General features: G+C 45.4%; 1 protein-coding gene across 1 annotated transcript; it reads left to right on the top strand.

Annotated features, from left to right (window-relative positions):
* Window positions 1-1436: 1436 nt before the first annotated feature.
* On the top strand, window positions 1437-17299 carry APMAP (adipocyte plasma membrane associated protein). The gene is made up of 9 exons (XM_059832967.1): window positions 1437-1528; window positions 5415-5531; window positions 8614-8729; window positions 10492-10584; window positions 12590-12706; window positions 14015-14189; window positions 14641-14775; window positions 15151-15343; window positions 16436-17299. Exons 1-9 carry the CDS (start codon window positions 1437-1439, stop codon window positions 16643-16645), a joined length of 1248 nt encoding a protein of 415 aa, XP_059688950.1. The 3' UTR covers window positions 16646-17299.
* The last annotated feature ends 203 nt before the right edge of the window (window positions 17300-17502 follow it).

Raw genomic sequence — 17502 nt, 5'->3', positions numbered from 1 at the left:
TTTTCATGGCAGTGAGCCTAGCCCTGCTTTGTCCTGGATAGAAGGATTTGGGGATGTAACCGCCTTTTGGGGTGGAAATGGTCACGGCTATGCGAAATTACCATCCTACAACCATTGGTAACGCATGATCTGCCGCAGCAGCTTTTTCACTCTTGCTTCTATTCCGCTGTAGCTGGTGTGTATCTGCCTGGGCTCCCTGTGTCTGCAGTGACAAAGCTTGCTTTGCCTTTTTGGTCTGTTGAGGCAGGGAGAGTGGAAACCCAGTGCTTTTTAGCACTCATCCTGCACCTGGCGTGCAGAAGGCTCGGTTAAACTTCTTTTTCTGCCTGTTGGACCTTGGGGATGCCATTTTACTGCTCCGTGCCTCAGCCCTCTGCCCCCCCAGGAATGACAGTAGCCTCACGGCGGAGTTGGGAGGAGAGGTTATGGAATACTACTCCCAAGGTCCTGGGGTGAGATGGTTGCTCAGGAAAGCGGGTGCCTTCAGGGAACAGCGCTGCTGAGGTCTCTTCCAGCTGCCGGGCCTGTTGCCCGAATTCACCCCAGAGGTAAAAGCCCCCCCGCGCCCCTGTGCTGGCCGCAGCCCCTCTCTGTGGAGAACCCACACATTCTGTGACGAGGCGCGGTGCCACATAGCCTTTCCCCTTCCCGGGCAGCCTGCAGCCGGTTCCCTGTTCCAGCCCTCGGCTGTGGAGCTGCCCCTGCCCAAGGCCGGCTGCCGCAGCGTTAAGAAGGCCGCGGGCCCCATCTGGGTGCTGGCACCCAGGGCGGCGGCTCCCGAGCAAGGCGAAGACGCCGGAGAAGCGCCAGCACGTTGTGTTACCCTCCAGACCGCCGGAGGAGCGCGGGTGACGTCCCGGGAGCCCGCGGGCTGACCGAGACGGGGGCGCGGGTGCCGCCCCTCGCAGCTGGGGGAGCCGTCCCGTGGGCCGCACGTCGTGGGGGGGGGCGGGCAGCCACAGAGAGGGGCCCGGCAGCTCGGCCGGCTCACCCCCCCCCCCCCCGCAACCGGCTCCGGGAGGCAGCGAGGGATTTGCCTTCCGCGTCCCCGAGCCCACCGGCGGCCCTCTGCCTTCCCGTCCCACCGGAGCCCGTTCCTCCCGCCTCTCCGGGGAGAACCACCCCCCCCTCGCGGTTTCCTGGCGCCATCTCGCGGGCCCTGCGGCTCGGCTGCAGCGCCGGCGCTGCCCACGGCAGCCGCAGGCCGCGCAGGGAGGAGCGGCGGAGCGCCCCGAGACCCCCGCGGCGGCAGGGGGCTACTAGCGCGTACCGCCCGCCGCAGCCAGCGGCGGCCGAGGGGCCGCGCCGCCCTTCCCCTCACGCCCGCCGCGGCGCCGGAGGGAGAGCGGGGGCGTGGCCTGGGCCCCGCGGGGGCGTGGCCACGGGGCGGCGCCTTGGGGGTGTGCGGGGAGGGCGGGAGCGGCGGCGGCGGCAGCATGAATGAGGCGGAGGGCCTGCGGCAGCGCCGGCCGTTCCGCCCGCAGGTCATCACCGAGGACAGCCCGGCGCAGGAGGCCAAGGAGGGCAGGTGCGGCCCGGCCCGGCCCGGCGCGGCCGCCCTCGACGGGGAGGGAAGAGGGGCCCGCCCTGACCGCCGGAGTGGGGCAGGCCTCGCCTGAGGGGGGAGGAGGGCCGCGCTGCGCTGGGCGGTGCGGGGCGGTGCGGTGCGGTGCGGTGCGGTGTGGCGGGCGGTGTGCGGAGGGCCCGGGCCGGGCCCGGCCGGTGGGAGGGGGGTGTTCGGCTTGACCCGCCGTCTGGCCGGGGTGCCGAGGAGTGGGGCTCGTGGGGGGCAGGTTGGGGGGCCCGGCCTGACCTGGGGCTGCAGGGCGGCGACTGGGCCCGGCCTGACCTGGGGCTGCAGGGCGGCGACTGGGCCCGGCCTGAGGGAAATGTGGCTGGGAAGCGTGCTGGGAGGGGGAGAGGCTCCACCGGCCCGGCCCGAGCCCGGTGAGGGAGGCCCCGGTCGGGGCCGGAGTGCCCTGGGAGAGGCTGCCCCGGGCGAGGGGGCGCGGACGGGGCTGGGTGGCTGCCCCGGGGCTGAGCAGGCCGCCGCGGGCCTGGGGAGCCAGGCCTCAGTTCCCCTCTCCCGGTTGGCGGCAGAGGTTGATGCTGGGGTACCCCCGGGCTCCCAGCACCCGCAATGGGTGCTCCTCTCCCTAGTGCTCCTGCTTCGGCTGGCGGTGGCTGGCAGAGGGAGGAGGGGTTTGGGCAGGGCCCGCACACCTCCTTCTGCCCAGCTGCAGGAAGAGCTTTTAACCCCAAAAATGGTTTAATTTGTGGCTTTTTTTTTTTTTTTTTGCAATGGGTCTGTTTAAGTACTGTTTATCTTTTGCTAGTTAAGAAATAACAGTTATCCCATTGTGGCTTGCACAGATTTATTGTGGGTGTGATTAAGTCCTGTATAACTCTGTGTGTGTCTGAGATAGAATAACCTTAAAACCAGTCCATTTGTTTGTGGCTAAGTTAAAGCAGATTCCATTTACAATTTTCTGTTTAGAAATTGTATAAAACAATAGCTTCACTGTAACTAAAGGCAAATAGCTGCAATAAGAAAGTGGTGGTGTTTGCCTTCCACTGAATAAAGTAGTTGAGGGCTTTGGTTCACCATCTATTATGTCTCCTCTGATTTGAGTACCTTGCAGATTCTTACCTCTGCCCTTGAGGGTCATCAGAATGAAAGACTGTGGACGGTGGCTTGCATACATAGCCCCTGTTTTTGAAGGAGAGCATCAACATCTGTCAGCTTGAGAGACTGTTCTTCCTGGCTTCAGTCTCCCTTGGTAACTTCGCTTAAACCAGTTGAATTTCTAGGGCTCCAGCAATGATCCAGAGTATCCACAGGTTCTGTTCTCATGAGACTGGCCTGCATGAAACCGGTGGAAGAAATTCTGAAGGCTGCCCTTTTCTGGCTGGGAGCCGTGGCAGAAACTCTTGATGACAGTTGCTTTCCCCTCTGGCCCCCCAATAATTCTTCTGCCAAGAGGGTGAGGCAGCCTGGACTCCTGGCTGTGGTGACCCATAGTATCGTCTTGCCAGCCTACCATCTGTCTTCAAGAGCTGGTGCAATGGCTTCTCTTTTTAGTTCTTAGTGACAAATAAATTGCTGTCCTTATAGCCGGAGTCCTGGTAAGTTGCATTATTGAGATTTGTGGCTGGAGTCCATGTGGGATTAATTATCAGAGACGCAATTAGCTAAGGATTTCTGTTTTGCTTATCAGTGTGGGTGAACCATTACTTCAATGATTCTTTCCAGTGACCAGTCAGTAACTTACAGTTGTCAGTATTCTATAGTAGGTATGTTTTGTTTGTTTACTTTTATAAGGATTCTGAGCAGCTGCTTTTTTTTTTCTTTAATTTTTTGCATTTTATTTAAATTCTTGTGGTTTCAGCAGCATCTAAAATGGGTCTTGCAGTTTGCAGGCTTGAAGTGTGAGTTTGCTTGTCACCTCATTCTTCCTGCGTTATTGTCAGTTCCTTGCAAGTTTGAATGAGGATCAGAAAGATGACCTTTACTTAAATCGTGCTTTCAGGAACTTTAATTAAAGTTGGCTTTGGCAGATGAGTTCCCATTCATCTTTATAAGCTTCCTTTTGTGTGAGCTGTTCTCAGATGTCACAAAGATGCTCAGGTGTCTGCTGACAGTACTGTTAGTCTTCTAGTACTGAGCCTTCATCTTTTGAAGGACAGTGGAAGGACAAGGCTGACAGCTGAAGTCTTTCTTTGTGTAAACTTGGGGATCGCCTCGTATCTCTATCACCTGCTCTCGATTCCAAATCCAAGGGGAACCAGACTGGGAAGGCTGCTGCTTCCTCGAGACATCTGCTGTTAGAGCAGGAAGTGCTGAATTCTTCTAATTAATTACAAGGGCAGTCTGGCTCTTGGGAAGTATGAACAGGTCAGTGCAGATGAGAAAGCTTGTTTGAAGCAGCTTCCCAGCCTGGTCCAGCTCAGATGGCGACAGGGTTAGTGCTGTAACGCTGCTGAAGTTCACGATGGGAATGCTGCGCTCTTGAGTGCGAGAAATAAAATTTATTTTTTTGATATATCTGAGAGCAGGAATACTTGAGCATGCTGGTGGAAAGGAAGTAGGCTGAGGTGGTGAGGGCCTTGGGGGGAGCTGGGAAAGTTTGGTGACCAACAGCAGCAGTGCTAATGACAATTCTTGGAGAGGGCTGAACTGCCTGTGGCTTTGGGCTAGCAGCAGCAGCGGCTTTTGTCGTGGCAGGCTGTCAGCTTCCTTGTAGCAGTCACCTCGGCACAGCCTGGTGATTTGCATGGTGGCTTGTGAGGGCCTGTCAGGTACTGTGCAGAGCTGGGGAAACTGGGGCAGGTCTCCATCCTAACCGCCTACGTCTGCCGCCAGAAGAGCGGGGCTGTCAGCAGTTGTGCTGTCAGCAAAGAGCTGTGATGGATTATGAATATTCCAACTTCTGCACATTGTGCATGCAAGCAGTGGCCAAATCCAGGCCTAGTTCTGTCCTTGCTGTTCCAGCTGCTAATCCCAAAGGTTACCTTGATGCTGATATCAGTACTGCAAGTACATGTCATTAGCTCCCCAGCTGTGGTATCTGTGCTCTGGGCAGTAGTTCGTATTTCCTACTGTCTGGATGATTGGTTAATGAAGGCCAAAACAGTGGAAGTGGTCCAAGGATTAATGCAGAACCATCAGGCATTGTTTGCCTTTATTTAATTGATACTGCAAGGAGACTGCCTCACTGTGCCAATGAGTGGTTCAGGGTAGCTAAAATTGTGGGAGCTCCTTTTCCAGTTCAAGGCCAGGATTTGTTGAGCGTGGCTCTGTGCTTTCCTCTGTAAATGCCTGATTGATGCCTCTAAACTTGTTGAGAACAAAACCTGTTTTTCTCCTGTGGAAGAAGAGTTTTTACTTTTTTGTTGTGTGTTTTGGTAGGTAAATAGAAGATACTTAATTTCTTTTGTGTGCTGGGGCTTGAGTTTCAAGCCGATGTTCACTAAGTTAAGCAAGCATTCATTTAACTTCCTCTAATGTTTGTTGTTTTAGTTGAACTTTTAATCCAAAATTTGTGCTGGGACGGAAACCATTGCCAAAACTGAAGATCAAGTTCAAAAAGATCCAACCAAACAACATCACCTCCCCCCCCATTTCTTGGTTGTTTTTTTTTTTTTTTTAAGTCAGCTGTAACTTGTAGCATGCATGAAGCCTGTACATGAGAGTACTCATGCTCTGATGCCAGTATGCTGAGACTGGATAAATACCCCGTTCTCTTATCCTAACGAGTTCAAAATGGACCTTAAAGGTCGTTCAGGATGGTGGTTGGGCAAAAGTATTCCTTGTTCCTTATGTGAAGAAAATAGGCTGTTGAAGGATTTTTAAAGACTATTGTATCTTAAAACGGCTTAGCCTGTTAATCCTATTTCTTGTCTGGTTTTGGCAGTGCTTACAGCAGCAAGGTGTTCCGTGTTACCTTCTTGACTTTGGCTGCATCTCTAACTGTGCCCCTGCTTGGAGTAACCGTTCTACTGGATTGTCCTATAGACCCTCAGCCTATAAGGTAAATTGTTGCTTTGTTTCGAAATAAATTATTGAAGCGTAATTTCTCATATGTGTTCTGTTGGTGGGTTTGGGTTTCTTTTTTTTTTTTCCAGCAAACAAGAGTCAACCGTGTAAAGTGGTTCTAACTGGTTTAAGAAATTGGGGAGTGATTCCAGTATTATCCGTTGCCATGGCTTGCTTTGCTTACCCAGTCTGTTTCTGAGCCATCTTGTGCAGTTGTGTGTCAGTACTGATCACTGAAGGAGCTGAATTACTTTCTTTGATCATTAATCTAGAAAATGATTTCTTGCTGTCCAAGCTGTTGGTGGAGCTTGTGATTACTTACGTGCACTCTTGCCTTCTGTGAGGGAAGAACTGCATTTTCACTAAGGACCAAGCTGTACCCCTGCTATTATAGTTTTGTCAAAGAGAGACTGTTTGAGGATGGAAATTGAAATGGATAACCTGACTGGGTTGATTTGGTGCTTTGTACCAGTGGAACCATATGGTGATGTTATATTTAAATGCAGATCTCGTAAAGCAGTGCAGCTAGGTGATTTCTGCCCTGTCTGAATTCGTAAACATCTGAGTCGAGGTCTGCATCAAATGTGTAGTTTAACAGTGAATCAACTACGTGAGAAGACATGACTTGTGTTGGGAGGAGTTGCGTGTGAAAGGCTTTGACTGCTAGCATAGGGTAGAGTCAGGCTGTTCAGTGCTCCTGGCATTTTGAAGTAAGTGAAAATGTTCAGTCTGCTAAATATTTCTGATCAACTCAATAATTCCGCAATGAAAAGGAACAACAACACTGTAAATATCTCTAGAGTTGAAAGAAACTGTTAATGTGGTAGGGTAGTACTTACAAGTCTTGCCAATAGGCTATTAGACATCGGCTGCCTCACTGCGAATCGTAATGAAATGCTTTCTACTGTGGCTGGGTTTAATGAAAGCCAATTCCCTGAAATACGTTGCAGCTGAACAGTAATTCTGAAAGCCAATAGGATACGTCTATAATGCTTTTCCTATTATATAGTCCTGGTCTAATTCTGGTCCAGGGCAACAGTGTTCTGCATGCTTACATTTCTTACTTCAAGTCCCTTTTACAACACCGGGAGAACTATTCTTCCTGCCCAAATCACTGGCTTATATTGCTGTACATTCTTAATTAGCTTCTTAGCTTCACTGCCAGAAGTGGTTTTGGTCTGTACAGTAGATAAGATGATTCTGTGTGATGTTTATGAAATGTTTTGAAGAAGCTCAAGGAGGTAGATGCTGTCTGAATCAATATCTTCAGTGAAAGAACGTGTAGAAATCTTGTTTGCTAGTAGTGATGTTATTCCTGTAAGCCACTGGAAATAATGAGGAATAAGAGGGGGGAGAAAAAAGCAGATGTGACCTGTGAAACTCCATGTGAAATTCCTGCAACTCTGGTTTATTTCAAGTTCTTTCTCTATGAGCCTATCTTGGATAATATTGATCCCAGGGAGGATTTTCTGCTTGCAAACACAACTGTTCAGAGTTCCCAGCAAATGAGTTCCTTATCTGAAGCCTGTCATCCTCATCTGAAACTCTCTAATGCTTGGAAGAAGGGATGGAAAACGAATTTGTGCTAGCATTGTGAAGACAACTCTGCTGCAAATCTTCTGTGGACAGGAGCTAGTAATTCAGTTGGCTTTGCCACTCCAGTAATACACACTTAAAGGAAAGATTGCTGTCTGTAACCGGATAGATAAAAGTATTTATTTTTCTCTCCTTCTGAATTACTTGTGTTTGGACCTGTCTTCCTCAATTGTCATGGCTTTTGTAGTTTGCAATTTCAGTTGACTTTTTTCCCCCCAGTTGCTGAAGCTCTAGAAGTTGTAATGATTTTCATCATATGAGCAGTAGAGTTGCAATGGGGTTGGTGACAAATAGGTCCTCGACCCTGTGAACCTGGGAAAATTTTGGAGTCAAACCTCGTTGTCTTAAGATTCTACAGGTAGAAGGCATTTGCTTATGGTCATATAAGGAGTTATTTAAAAAAAAAGAATTTTTCAATCTTTTCAAAACTTGGCCTAGGGAGGAGCTTTAGCATACTGTTGTGAATGAACGCCTAATGAGCTTACCACCCTGTGCGTGTGCGCAGCTTTTAGTAATAACTTGAAATCCTTCACTCATGGAGGCTGGGGTGGCTTATGTGTGTGTTTTTAAGAACCTAAGAGACTGAAACGTATTCGAGTTTGTCAGCACAGTTAAGGCTGGTTTTGAAGCGCAGTGCTTTGGAGCCTGGTATTTAAGTTGAAACTGTGTGGGCATCTTACTACTTCCCTTCTCTGTATCTCTGTAGTTGGTTGGAACTCCAGCTGGCTTGAACCTAGCTATTTATGTGAATAAGGGCTTGGAAGATTGCACCGTATTTTGTCATTTTGAGATTTCAGTTCAATACCCTTTAAGTTTAAGTGCAGCTTATTAAAGCCTTTGAGTTCGTCTTTCTCTATAGGAATGCATTCAAGTCATGAACGAGAATATATGGTACGAAAGTACGTGTGTCCTAGTGCTCAAACTGTTAGAACACTTTTTTCCCTAGTTGTATGCTAATTAGTAATTAAAAAATATTTTTTCTCCGTGATGAAAGTGCTATACAGTGTCAGATCTCAGTGTATTGTAAAATGCCAGGCTTCTAAATTTTAAAACCTTCTTGCTTAGGAATTTGCATATATCTACTTAGGAAAAATATTCTGGTACAAGTAACTCATTCAGCTGAGTAGGAAAGCAGTAATTCTTTTGTGTTGTGGCAATGCAGAAATCCTTTGCCTTTGTGTAAGACAGGTGAACTGGGAACGTGTTGTTGGACTTGAAGCTGTATAGATTTCCAGATACCTCTTAGGAACACGTAACTGCAACTTTCCTGGTCAGCAGAACCAGAAAATGATGATCCTTGATGAACCAGAGTCGATTTTTCAGCTTGTCAGCTGTGTTTTCTTTTTTGAAATATGCTGTATGTAAAGCATGGGTCAGGTTTGCAGGAGTTGGCAAACTAGGAAAAAAATGATCCAATATGTTGCTCGAGAGTGTTTTCAGATTTGCGCCAAGGGTCACGATGTCTGTGTTCTGTTTTGCAGTTTGAAGGAACCTCCCCTCCTGACGGGTGTGCTAGAGCCCAACGTCAAGTTACGAAAAGCCGAGCGGTTATGGGAAAATCAGCTGGTCGGACCAGAGTCCATTGTCAATATTGGGGGTAAGCACTGACGATATAAGCTTTTAAAGAAGGGTCTTTAAGTGTTGCTCCATTGATAAGGGTTTGATCAGCAACATAGCTCTTAGGTGACAAACTCTGGAAGTTATTTTGAATATTCAGGTTTTTAAAAAAATAATTGTGTTGTGCAGCAAAACCTGGCTGCTATATACTGCTTTTTTCCTCTTTCCCCGGTGTAAAATAAATCTTGTTGCCAGATTAAAAATCCCTGCCTTCCAGGACTCAAAGCACCAGCAATGTAGTCAAGGGCTACTTATGTTTGGAGGAAGTGGTCCCATTTTTCATTTTGCTAGCTTTTAACTGGAAATTAATATTTACAGGGTACTACCTATTCTTCTAATGCTCATTGCCTCTGAGGGAGCTGAGTTTTGTGGTGTTAATTTTTGCTTACATGACAGAAAAAATCTCAACTTGATGAATAGCATATGCATATTTCAGTGCTGTTGTGTGCATTACAGGTGCCATCCTATACTTCTCTCTTATGGCACGCGTGTTTTCCCCAAATCACAAACCCGTGCCACCTCCGAGCAGTTTCTTAATGACACCCACTTGGAAGGAAACCAGTTTTGTGCAGGGGTTGTTCCCGATGCCTCCTGAAGGCGGGTGAGGCTAGAAACCACTCTTGACATGAGTCCTTGACTGGTTTAACGTGAAAAGGAAGGGGTGTGGGAGTTGCAAGCAAGGCCCTTACTGAAACATCCTTCAGCACAAGAGGTGCTCATTAGCCGTGTCATTTATTTTACTTCTGCTATATCTTCTAATAAATTAGTAAAATATTTTTAAGAATTATTTTACCCAGCAAGAAACTACTGTAAATTCCTTCCTCAGATTACGCTTTTTCTACCTCTCTCTGTTAACACTGTGCTAAAGTGATTACCTGAAGCCACTGATTCTTTTCTGTTACCTAGTTTTGTCGATCTCATTGGTAACTCTTTAAGGAAGCCTTCCTGCAAGGGACAGCTGACCTATAGGTGAAATAATCAACCTGACCGGAAATAAGTTTTGTGTGATTAAATGTTGAAGTCTACCTTTTAAAAGTGTAATTAGCAAACTTAAAACTTCAGTTAAATTGGAGATGGAAAAGTCTAAGCAATGGGCTCTACTAATCCAGTGGTCTTTCATTTAATTTGATTGGACGGAAAAGTTTGTGTGTTGTTTGCGTTCAGTGAATCTGTCTTATGCTATCACATGCCTTGGCATGGATACAGTAATTTGGCAATGCTTTTGTTTTGGGAGATTGTTCAGTTGCCATGGCTTTTGTAATTCTTCTCCAGAACTGATACAGTATGAGCGCTGGCAGGTGTCCAAGCCACCTATGTGGACTGTGTCAGAACGAGAAGTTTTATCTAGTCAGTCGCTCGTTGAAGAGTTTGAAGATGGATGCAGTGATGAGGTAGAAATTTGCCCAGAGGGATCAATCCAATGACTAGCCATTAAGTTATTACGTCCACCTTTAACCAAGGATTTGGGCTGCTTAAGGGTGAAAAGCTTCATATCCCATATTCGTAACTCCTAAGGCTTAAATCCCTCCTCCTCTTTTTGAATTGGAAGAAATCTAACCAAATACTCCTATTTGCTTTCATCTTTCCCCTTCCCTCTTATTCTTTTGCTATGACTGAAGAAGACTGTTGCTTCACTATGTCTTAAACGTGAATTCTACTTCATGCTAGTAGAACGGTCACGTAGAGGGATGTTTGCCACTACAGTTTTGTGATCAAGCTAATCACACCAGTCGTTTTTGCAGATGTGCTATTTACTGGGACAGCTGATGGGAAGATTATCAAAATTGAAGATGGGGAAATACAAACGATAGCCAGAATTGGCCATGGTCCTTGTGGTGAGTACCAGCTCCTGAACATAGTGTACCTGAAAATGTCTGGGTCAGGGCTTGTGTTGATTAAACTGATGTTCTGTCTGGATTGTTCACGCAAGTGCATATCTTCCTCTGCAGAGATTTGTAACAGAAATATTAAAATATTTGTATGAGTGAAGTATGAGTGGAAATATGTATATAAGCACTGGAAGGAACAGCAGAACGAAGGGCCGAAAGAATGGGAATGGGTGCTCTCGATAACAAAGGACACTGTTCCCAGCAATAAAATTTAGGAGTGCGGGTTTTTTATGTCATGACTACCAGGCCTGCACTGTCGTAAGGCTGCAGCATGGCTGGCTTCTCGGTAGAGGATCCTGCATTTTAACACCGTGAGGAAGACGAGGTTGAAGTGCATCACAAATAACATTCCTTTTCCTGTTAGTCCATCTAGAAAAAGCACGTATCCTAAACAAGAAAAAAATGGGCAGCAACCTGGCCTAATATTTATGGAAGCTGAAGTCAGCAAGATTCTGAGGTGAAGGGCCACCCCATAAAAACTGAGGACTCCTAAACAAGTGTGAGTGAATGGACTCTGGATAATGTGTGAGTGGGAAAGATGAACTTATTTAGAGATTTTTGAAAATACATACCACCTTCCCCATCTACAGAATTTTGCCTTGCATTTTGTTGTACTAATTTCGCTTCCTCTGTTTGTAAGTACCGTGGGGAGTGGTGGTGGCTGTACCTGCTTTAGCAGAGATCTTCCGTTGGTTGTGATATTTCTGTTTTCTCACTGCTAAGTTGCAGTTATTTCTCGTTGAATTCCACACCTCTTTCTGAACCACTTACTTGCTTCATTTAATGAGATTTCTGGAACTGAGTGAGAAAAACAGGTAGTGGCTTGTTTATTAACGGAACCATTTCTATGGGGAAGCTTAGTGTTGGCCATCTCAGTACTGCCTGGGCAGTCCGAGAAGCCTGGCTGGTGTTTGTTGGGACTGTGGATGGTTTTGTTTGCGGTAACAACGTAGACGCTTACATGAGGTTCTGCAGCCCTGAGCTGGTTGCTGGAAATTATGGGCAGGAACTGTTGCTGTCTTTATGTAGCTCGCATTGACACATTCATCATTTTAGCTATGTAATTTTATATGGATGTTGACACGATTAGGCTCTGGACTGATTTGGAAGCACTCTCCTGGCTGTCTAATAGGTAGGACAGTCTTGGCGCTGCCAGCTGATAGGAAGGTGGACTTGCAGCTGCTGCTTAGACATGAATGTGTGTTGGGATGGATATGAAGGATCACCTTTCCACTGCTTGTTTCCAGTGGACTTGTACAGTTTGGGAGAGGTGGGAAGATTATGCTGCCCTATTTCTTTGGGGCCAAAGAGGTAGTGGGGAGCCTAGACTTCCATCTCCCCCTCCTTCAGTTGGGGAGCAAAGCAGAAAGGCTGTATCTGACTGCCTTCTCCAGAAGTTTCTCTTGCTAATCTTTCAAACTACAGATGTTCTGAAGTTCTTAGTTCTTCAGGACTCAAGTAGACAAATTTTTCAGATTTGCAGTATTCCCCTTCCTCCTCATATAAAAGTCTTCAGTGTCTGTGTCTTGAGAATCCAGCTGTTTCATGACAGCGTTGGATCTTTCCAGAAAAAGAAAGTTCCAAGATGTGCATGTTTGGGTTGTTTTTTTTTTTTTAATTTAAAAAAGAAAAGAAAAAGAAACCTACTGTAAACCTGATTCTTTTTGAGAAGAAGCATTTAGTTAAATCCAATTTTCTAACATTCAGCCCCACTTGGGGCAGCTGTTAGCTAGCTACCAGCCTGGCAAATTATATGATTATCTTTAGACTGGTGAAAACGAGGGGATATCTGTTTCACTCACACGTTGGGAAAGTAAGAATTGTTTCTTTAATGAATGTGTGTGGTGCTGGCCGTAGGGTTTTGTTAAGCTACAGTTTGACCTGTTTAGGTAGTCTGAATGCCTTGTATTTTTTTTCTGTTTGGAAAACCATTTAAAAATTGTTTCCTAAGGAACCCCTGAAGATGAGCCAACATGTGGAAGACCACTTGGCATCAGAGTGGGGCCAAATAGCACCCTTTTTGTGGCAGATGCTTATTATGGACTCTATGAAGTTAATCCTGGTACAGGTATGACTTTTCTGCTCAGCAGTTCTCTTCCACTGACATATCTGGGCTTCATTTGCAGTTTTTCAGACACTGCAGGTGAAACAATGCCTGCCTTCTTCATAAAGTGTTTTGGAGCTGTCTTGATGAAATATGCCATGCAAGAACTTGATATTTATTTTCTTGTAGCAATCACTTCCTCTCTTTGTCTGTCTGTCTGGATCAGCGTTACCAGTGCCTTATCTTCTGGTGACATATGCTTTTGGTGGTCAAAATTGGTACCTCAGGATCCATGAATAAACCTCTGTGTAGCTGTTTCAGTTTTCATAAAGGGAAAAAAAAATATTGCTGTTACATAAACTTTTTGGCATATTCGCTGTACTTTTGTTTCTGCCTTGATCTCGTTGTGTGGTAGTGAAGAGCTCTTAACTTCCCTGTAACCCCAATCTCTAGAAAGTGAAGAAAGATGTATTTTGGTGTGGCTGAAGGTCAAGTGGCTTGTTCCTGCTGAGAAAGGCACTGTTGCATCGTGCCCTTTGTTGTATGTCCCGGAGCCAGATCTCACTTTTAGGAGCTGTGCTGTCAGAAGGCGATAGTTGCTTTCGTGTAAAGTTAATTTTCTGGCAGTTTACGTCTCCAGATTGGCTTCAGGTGGGGAGAGGGAGACTAGCGAAATGCTAGGTGAGATGTAACCGAAGGGCTCAGACTGTGTGGCTCTGGAAGGGTATGATCAAGGTCTCCCCTCTTGATGGCAGACAGCTGCCATATTAACTCAGTCATGACAAAAACAATCAAACAAACAAACCCAAACCTCATGCCTGAAGATGACTTCAATAAATTTTGGTTAATTTTTAGAGATTTGACCTTAATAATTTGCCTGGTAATAGGTGGCAGAGCTGACTGTGGCAGAGCAGGTTAGTGAACCTGCTGATGTTTTAACGTTTAGAAAGTACTACTCTTTGTTCCTACAGATTTGTGGCAAAAGAGGGAGTAGTGATTGGCTTGCCTGCATTCTTCTACAAGGTTGGGACCTGAGTTTGCACTTGGTTTCATATGAGCTTCAGAAACGTGAAAAGTCTGGCACTTATCAATAGGGAACATCATCTACTGTTTCAGTTTTTCTGAAGAGTATTTTCTCCTGGTCATTCACGTTCAGTGTTGAGTTGTTCCATTACAACCTCAAACCTTATTACGCAACAGAGGCACGAATGGAAAAAATGTGAAGTGCCTGCTGATTTCATGTTAGTGTTTAACTCATTTCCAAGGCAGGACATACAAAAGCTTGTCTGGTGTGTCTTGTATTTTTTCTTTTTTTCTTCTTTTTGTAACCAGGTGAAACAAAAATGCTTGTGTCAACCAAAACACTAATTGAAGGTCAGAAGTTGTCATTTGTGAATGATCTCACAGTGACCCGGGATGGGAGGAAAATCTACTTCACTGACTCCAGTAGCAAATGGCAAAGACGAGACTACTTCTTCTTGATCATGGAAGGCACAGATGATGGGCGGCAAGTATCTCTTCCCCAAGGCATTTTATTGTAAGCTCAGCTGTAGGAATGAACTTCACCACTTCCTTGGTCTTCACGTTTTTTCTCTTTATAAACCACCTGTGCAAACACTGCACTACCCAGGAGAGGGTGAGAGAATGTGTGGATGTTGCTAATGAGACCTGCAGCGAAATAAATGCGATTCCTCTTTTTCCTTCGAGAGGACTTGCATGGAACATCTATTTTAAAAGGGAAGGCGTTAGCATTACATTCAGCCTAAATCCTTCGTGAATGCTGCCAACCTCAAGTGGCTTAGTATTTCTCTTGTGTTCATAAACAAATGTTTCCTGGCTATTCTGCTTTTTTAACTTAGGGGAAGTGCATGTGAGAGAAGATAGAATGCTTGGAGAATGAAACCAAGATGAATAAATATGTCTTCACTCAAAACCATATATAATGCTTTCTTTTTTAGCCTGCTTGAATATGACACAGTAACAAAAGAAGTGAAAGTCTTAATGGTGGGGCTGAGGTTTCCCAGTGGTGTCCAGCTCTCTCGTGCGGAAGACTTTGTCCTGGTGCAGGAGACAACCATGGCAAGAATCAGGAGGTATGACTTTGCTGAAATTATTACTACTCTCTGTTTAAAGATTGTTTAGGTAAATGAGTTGAGTGACAAAAGAAACCCTACACTCCATTCATGCCTAGTGATCAATGGCAAAGAAGGTGGCCTTCCTCAATACTTAATTTTTTCTTTCACTGTAAACATTTGGACTGAATAATCTTTCCATCATGGGCTCCTTGAGCATAGTGGAGTAAGCTGACTTTTTCTGGGCAGAGGAATGTGGCTGTGCTGTATTTCCCTGTACCAAAATAAGGAAAAAAAAAATACTATTTTTTTAAAGTGAATTCCTTTTAGGACTTTTGCTTATTACTTAGACTGCTTGAGTTAAGATGTCCTAATTCTACTATCTATAACTTTCAGGTATTATGTGTCTGGGCTGATGAAAGGTGGAGCAGATATGTTTGTTGAGAATATGCCTGGTCTTCCAGGTAATATCAGGTTAAGCAGCTCTGGAGGATATTGGGTAGCTATGTCAGCTGTCCGGCCCAATCCTGGATTTTCTTTGTTGGATTTCTTGTCTGAAAAACCATGGATTAAAAGGATGCTATTTAAGGTAAAAAAAAAATTAAAAAGAATTTTTAAAAAATCACCTTTAGTATAGGAATGAAAGTGATAAATACTTGTTTGTCCTTTTTCGTCCTCTTCCCAGGAAGACTTAAAACATTTTTTTAGTGCCGTGGTTAAAACTCTTGTGGTTGTCCCCAGGTAGAACAGTCCTTATATAGTCACAGGTAGTAAAATGAACACTTGCTTCTCTGAGTAGCAGGTACACATCTCTTAAGTTGCCTTCCATCTTGATCTCAGGAAAGAAAAAGAGACTATCTCTGCCCTAGCCATGCAGCAACACAGGATCCACATTTAGATATGTGAAGATTTCACCTTTGTACCCGAAGTGCCTAAACTGCTTATTGCCAGGTGTCCGGAGGGCATTTGGGAAGTCTGACCTGTTCTAATGACCACCCTAGGCATCCTAGGAGACAGTGTGTATGTTACGTATGCTACTAGGTGACACTTTGTTCTGACTTATAAGCCTGTGTTATGTCACACCCCCCTTTAGGATGAGGATAAGCAAGAATAATGTATTTTGTAAGGGATATCTGATGCTAAAGAAACAGCATGGTGCTTTTTAAGCTATACAAAGAATTGAAAATACTTCCGTTCTCAAAAAAAAGAAAAAATCAACAAGCAGTGTTTAGGATGGAAGTGCCATTTCAGCTAAACAAACTCTGTGCTGTCCCTGTAAAACCTGTTGTCTCTCCTGGTGCAGTGCAGGAGCCTTAACAAACTGATGCTATGGGGAGCAGAGCATGATGGCTGCTGCTTGGCATCAGCTGCATCGGAACAAGCTGATGATTCCTGCGTGGATGTCCTTTCAGCCTAGTGCTGGAGTAGAGTACGCTTCTGTATGCTTCTGCTGGTGGTTTGTTTTGGTTTTGTGTTTTTTTTTTTTTAAAGTTGGCTTTTCAGATGTGAATGTGTTAGGCCTGTGTAATAGTGTTTACTCAAAATGTGTGCTTATGTTCTTAGCTGCTTCTTCCAAGGAGTCTGGAATGGTCTTTGACTGTATAAGTGTCTGAGATCTAAGTGTGGAGAACAAAATCTTTTGTTGTTAATTTTCTTTTTTTTTCTTTTCTTTTTCTTTTAGTTGCTGAGTCAGGAAACCGTGACAAAGTTTGTGCCCAAATATAGCCTTGTTGTTGAACTTAGTGAGACAGGATCCTACAGAAGAAGCTTTCATGATCCCAATGGAGTGACGGTAGCTTATGTTAGCGAGGCACATGAGCACAATGGATATCTTTACCTGGGCTCCTTGCGGTCTCCATTTATTTGCAGACTTCATCTTCAGCGTGTTTAACTGTCCATCCATGATAAAGTGCCACTGTCCTATAATACTCCAGAGGTACGAAGGAAGCACGTGCTTGAGGCAGTGTGTGACCAAGGACAAAAAGTGAAAGACCGTCTGTTAACGCGCAGCAGCACTGTTCTGTTGCCGTAGGAAAATGTACAGCTTGTTGTACCTGTCCTCTTCCTTGGTTTGACTGCTCTTGCTTTGGAGTTGGCATGCATAATTATTAATGTCTAAGGAGTATGGTGGGGCATCTTCATACAGTTTTGTGCTCCTTAAAGAAAATCCATCGCTTTTCCACACCCAGCCCTGTTTGGAGCCATTTTAAACAGACCTCATCTGTCACCTTGAATGCAACTGTATGTCTTCTTACACTGGAAGGATTTGTGATGTATGGAATTTAATTGTGTGTGATTTGAATTGAAGAGGATGTCTTGCATGTGTTTATTTCTGTTTTAGAAGCTCCTGTTTAGGAGTGATTACAGTGCATGTTCCAGTGTCATACCGTGGTGCTGTGGTAGAGGCGGCAACATCCAGAACATGCCTAGAAATCTAGTTATACCATTTGGGTTTCTTCAATTCCAGCCTGTGTAATCAACATCAGACACTACAATTAACTGTTAATCAACATGCAGAATCAAATTTGATCATTATCTGTGGACTCCTGTGTTTCTTTATAGCATTGTAGTCAGATGATGAATGAAAGTCGCATTTTCTGTGTTATTAAAGACTAGTTCTAGCAGGTTTAAAAAGGGTCACTTGTATTTCCTCCATGTTTACCAGGTCCTGTTCATTGTATAGGTGGCTATTCCTGAGAGTCGTGGGAGGGAAGAGGGCCAGCTGCAGGAATCCTCTTCAGCATGCTT

This window comes from Gavia stellata, chromosome 37 (assembly GCF_030936135.1).
Source record: "Gavia stellata isolate bGavSte3 chromosome 37, bGavSte3.hap2, whole genome shotgun sequence".
Classification (NCBI taxonomy): Eukaryota; Metazoa; Chordata; class Aves; order Gaviiformes; family Gaviidae; genus Gavia; species Gavia stellata.
This window is presented reverse-complemented; position numbering and strand designations above follow the sequence as displayed.

What these genes read in the sequence shown, in the direction of transcription:
- APMAP (XM_059832967.1), top strand. Translation starts at nt 1,437, where the DNA reads ATGAATGAGGCGGAGGGCCTGCGGCAGCGCCGGCCGTTCCGCCCGCAG. An exon ending in GAAGGCACAGATGATGGGCG is followed by an intron (nt 14,190 to 14,640) that starts GCAAGTATCTCT and finishes TTTCTTTTTTAG; the next exon opens with CCTGCTTGAATATGACACAG. An exon ending in TTAAAAGGATGCTATTTAAG is followed by an intron (nt 15,344 to 16,435) that starts GTAAAAAAAAAA and finishes TTTTTCTTTTAG; the next exon opens with TTGCTGAGTCAGGAAACCGT.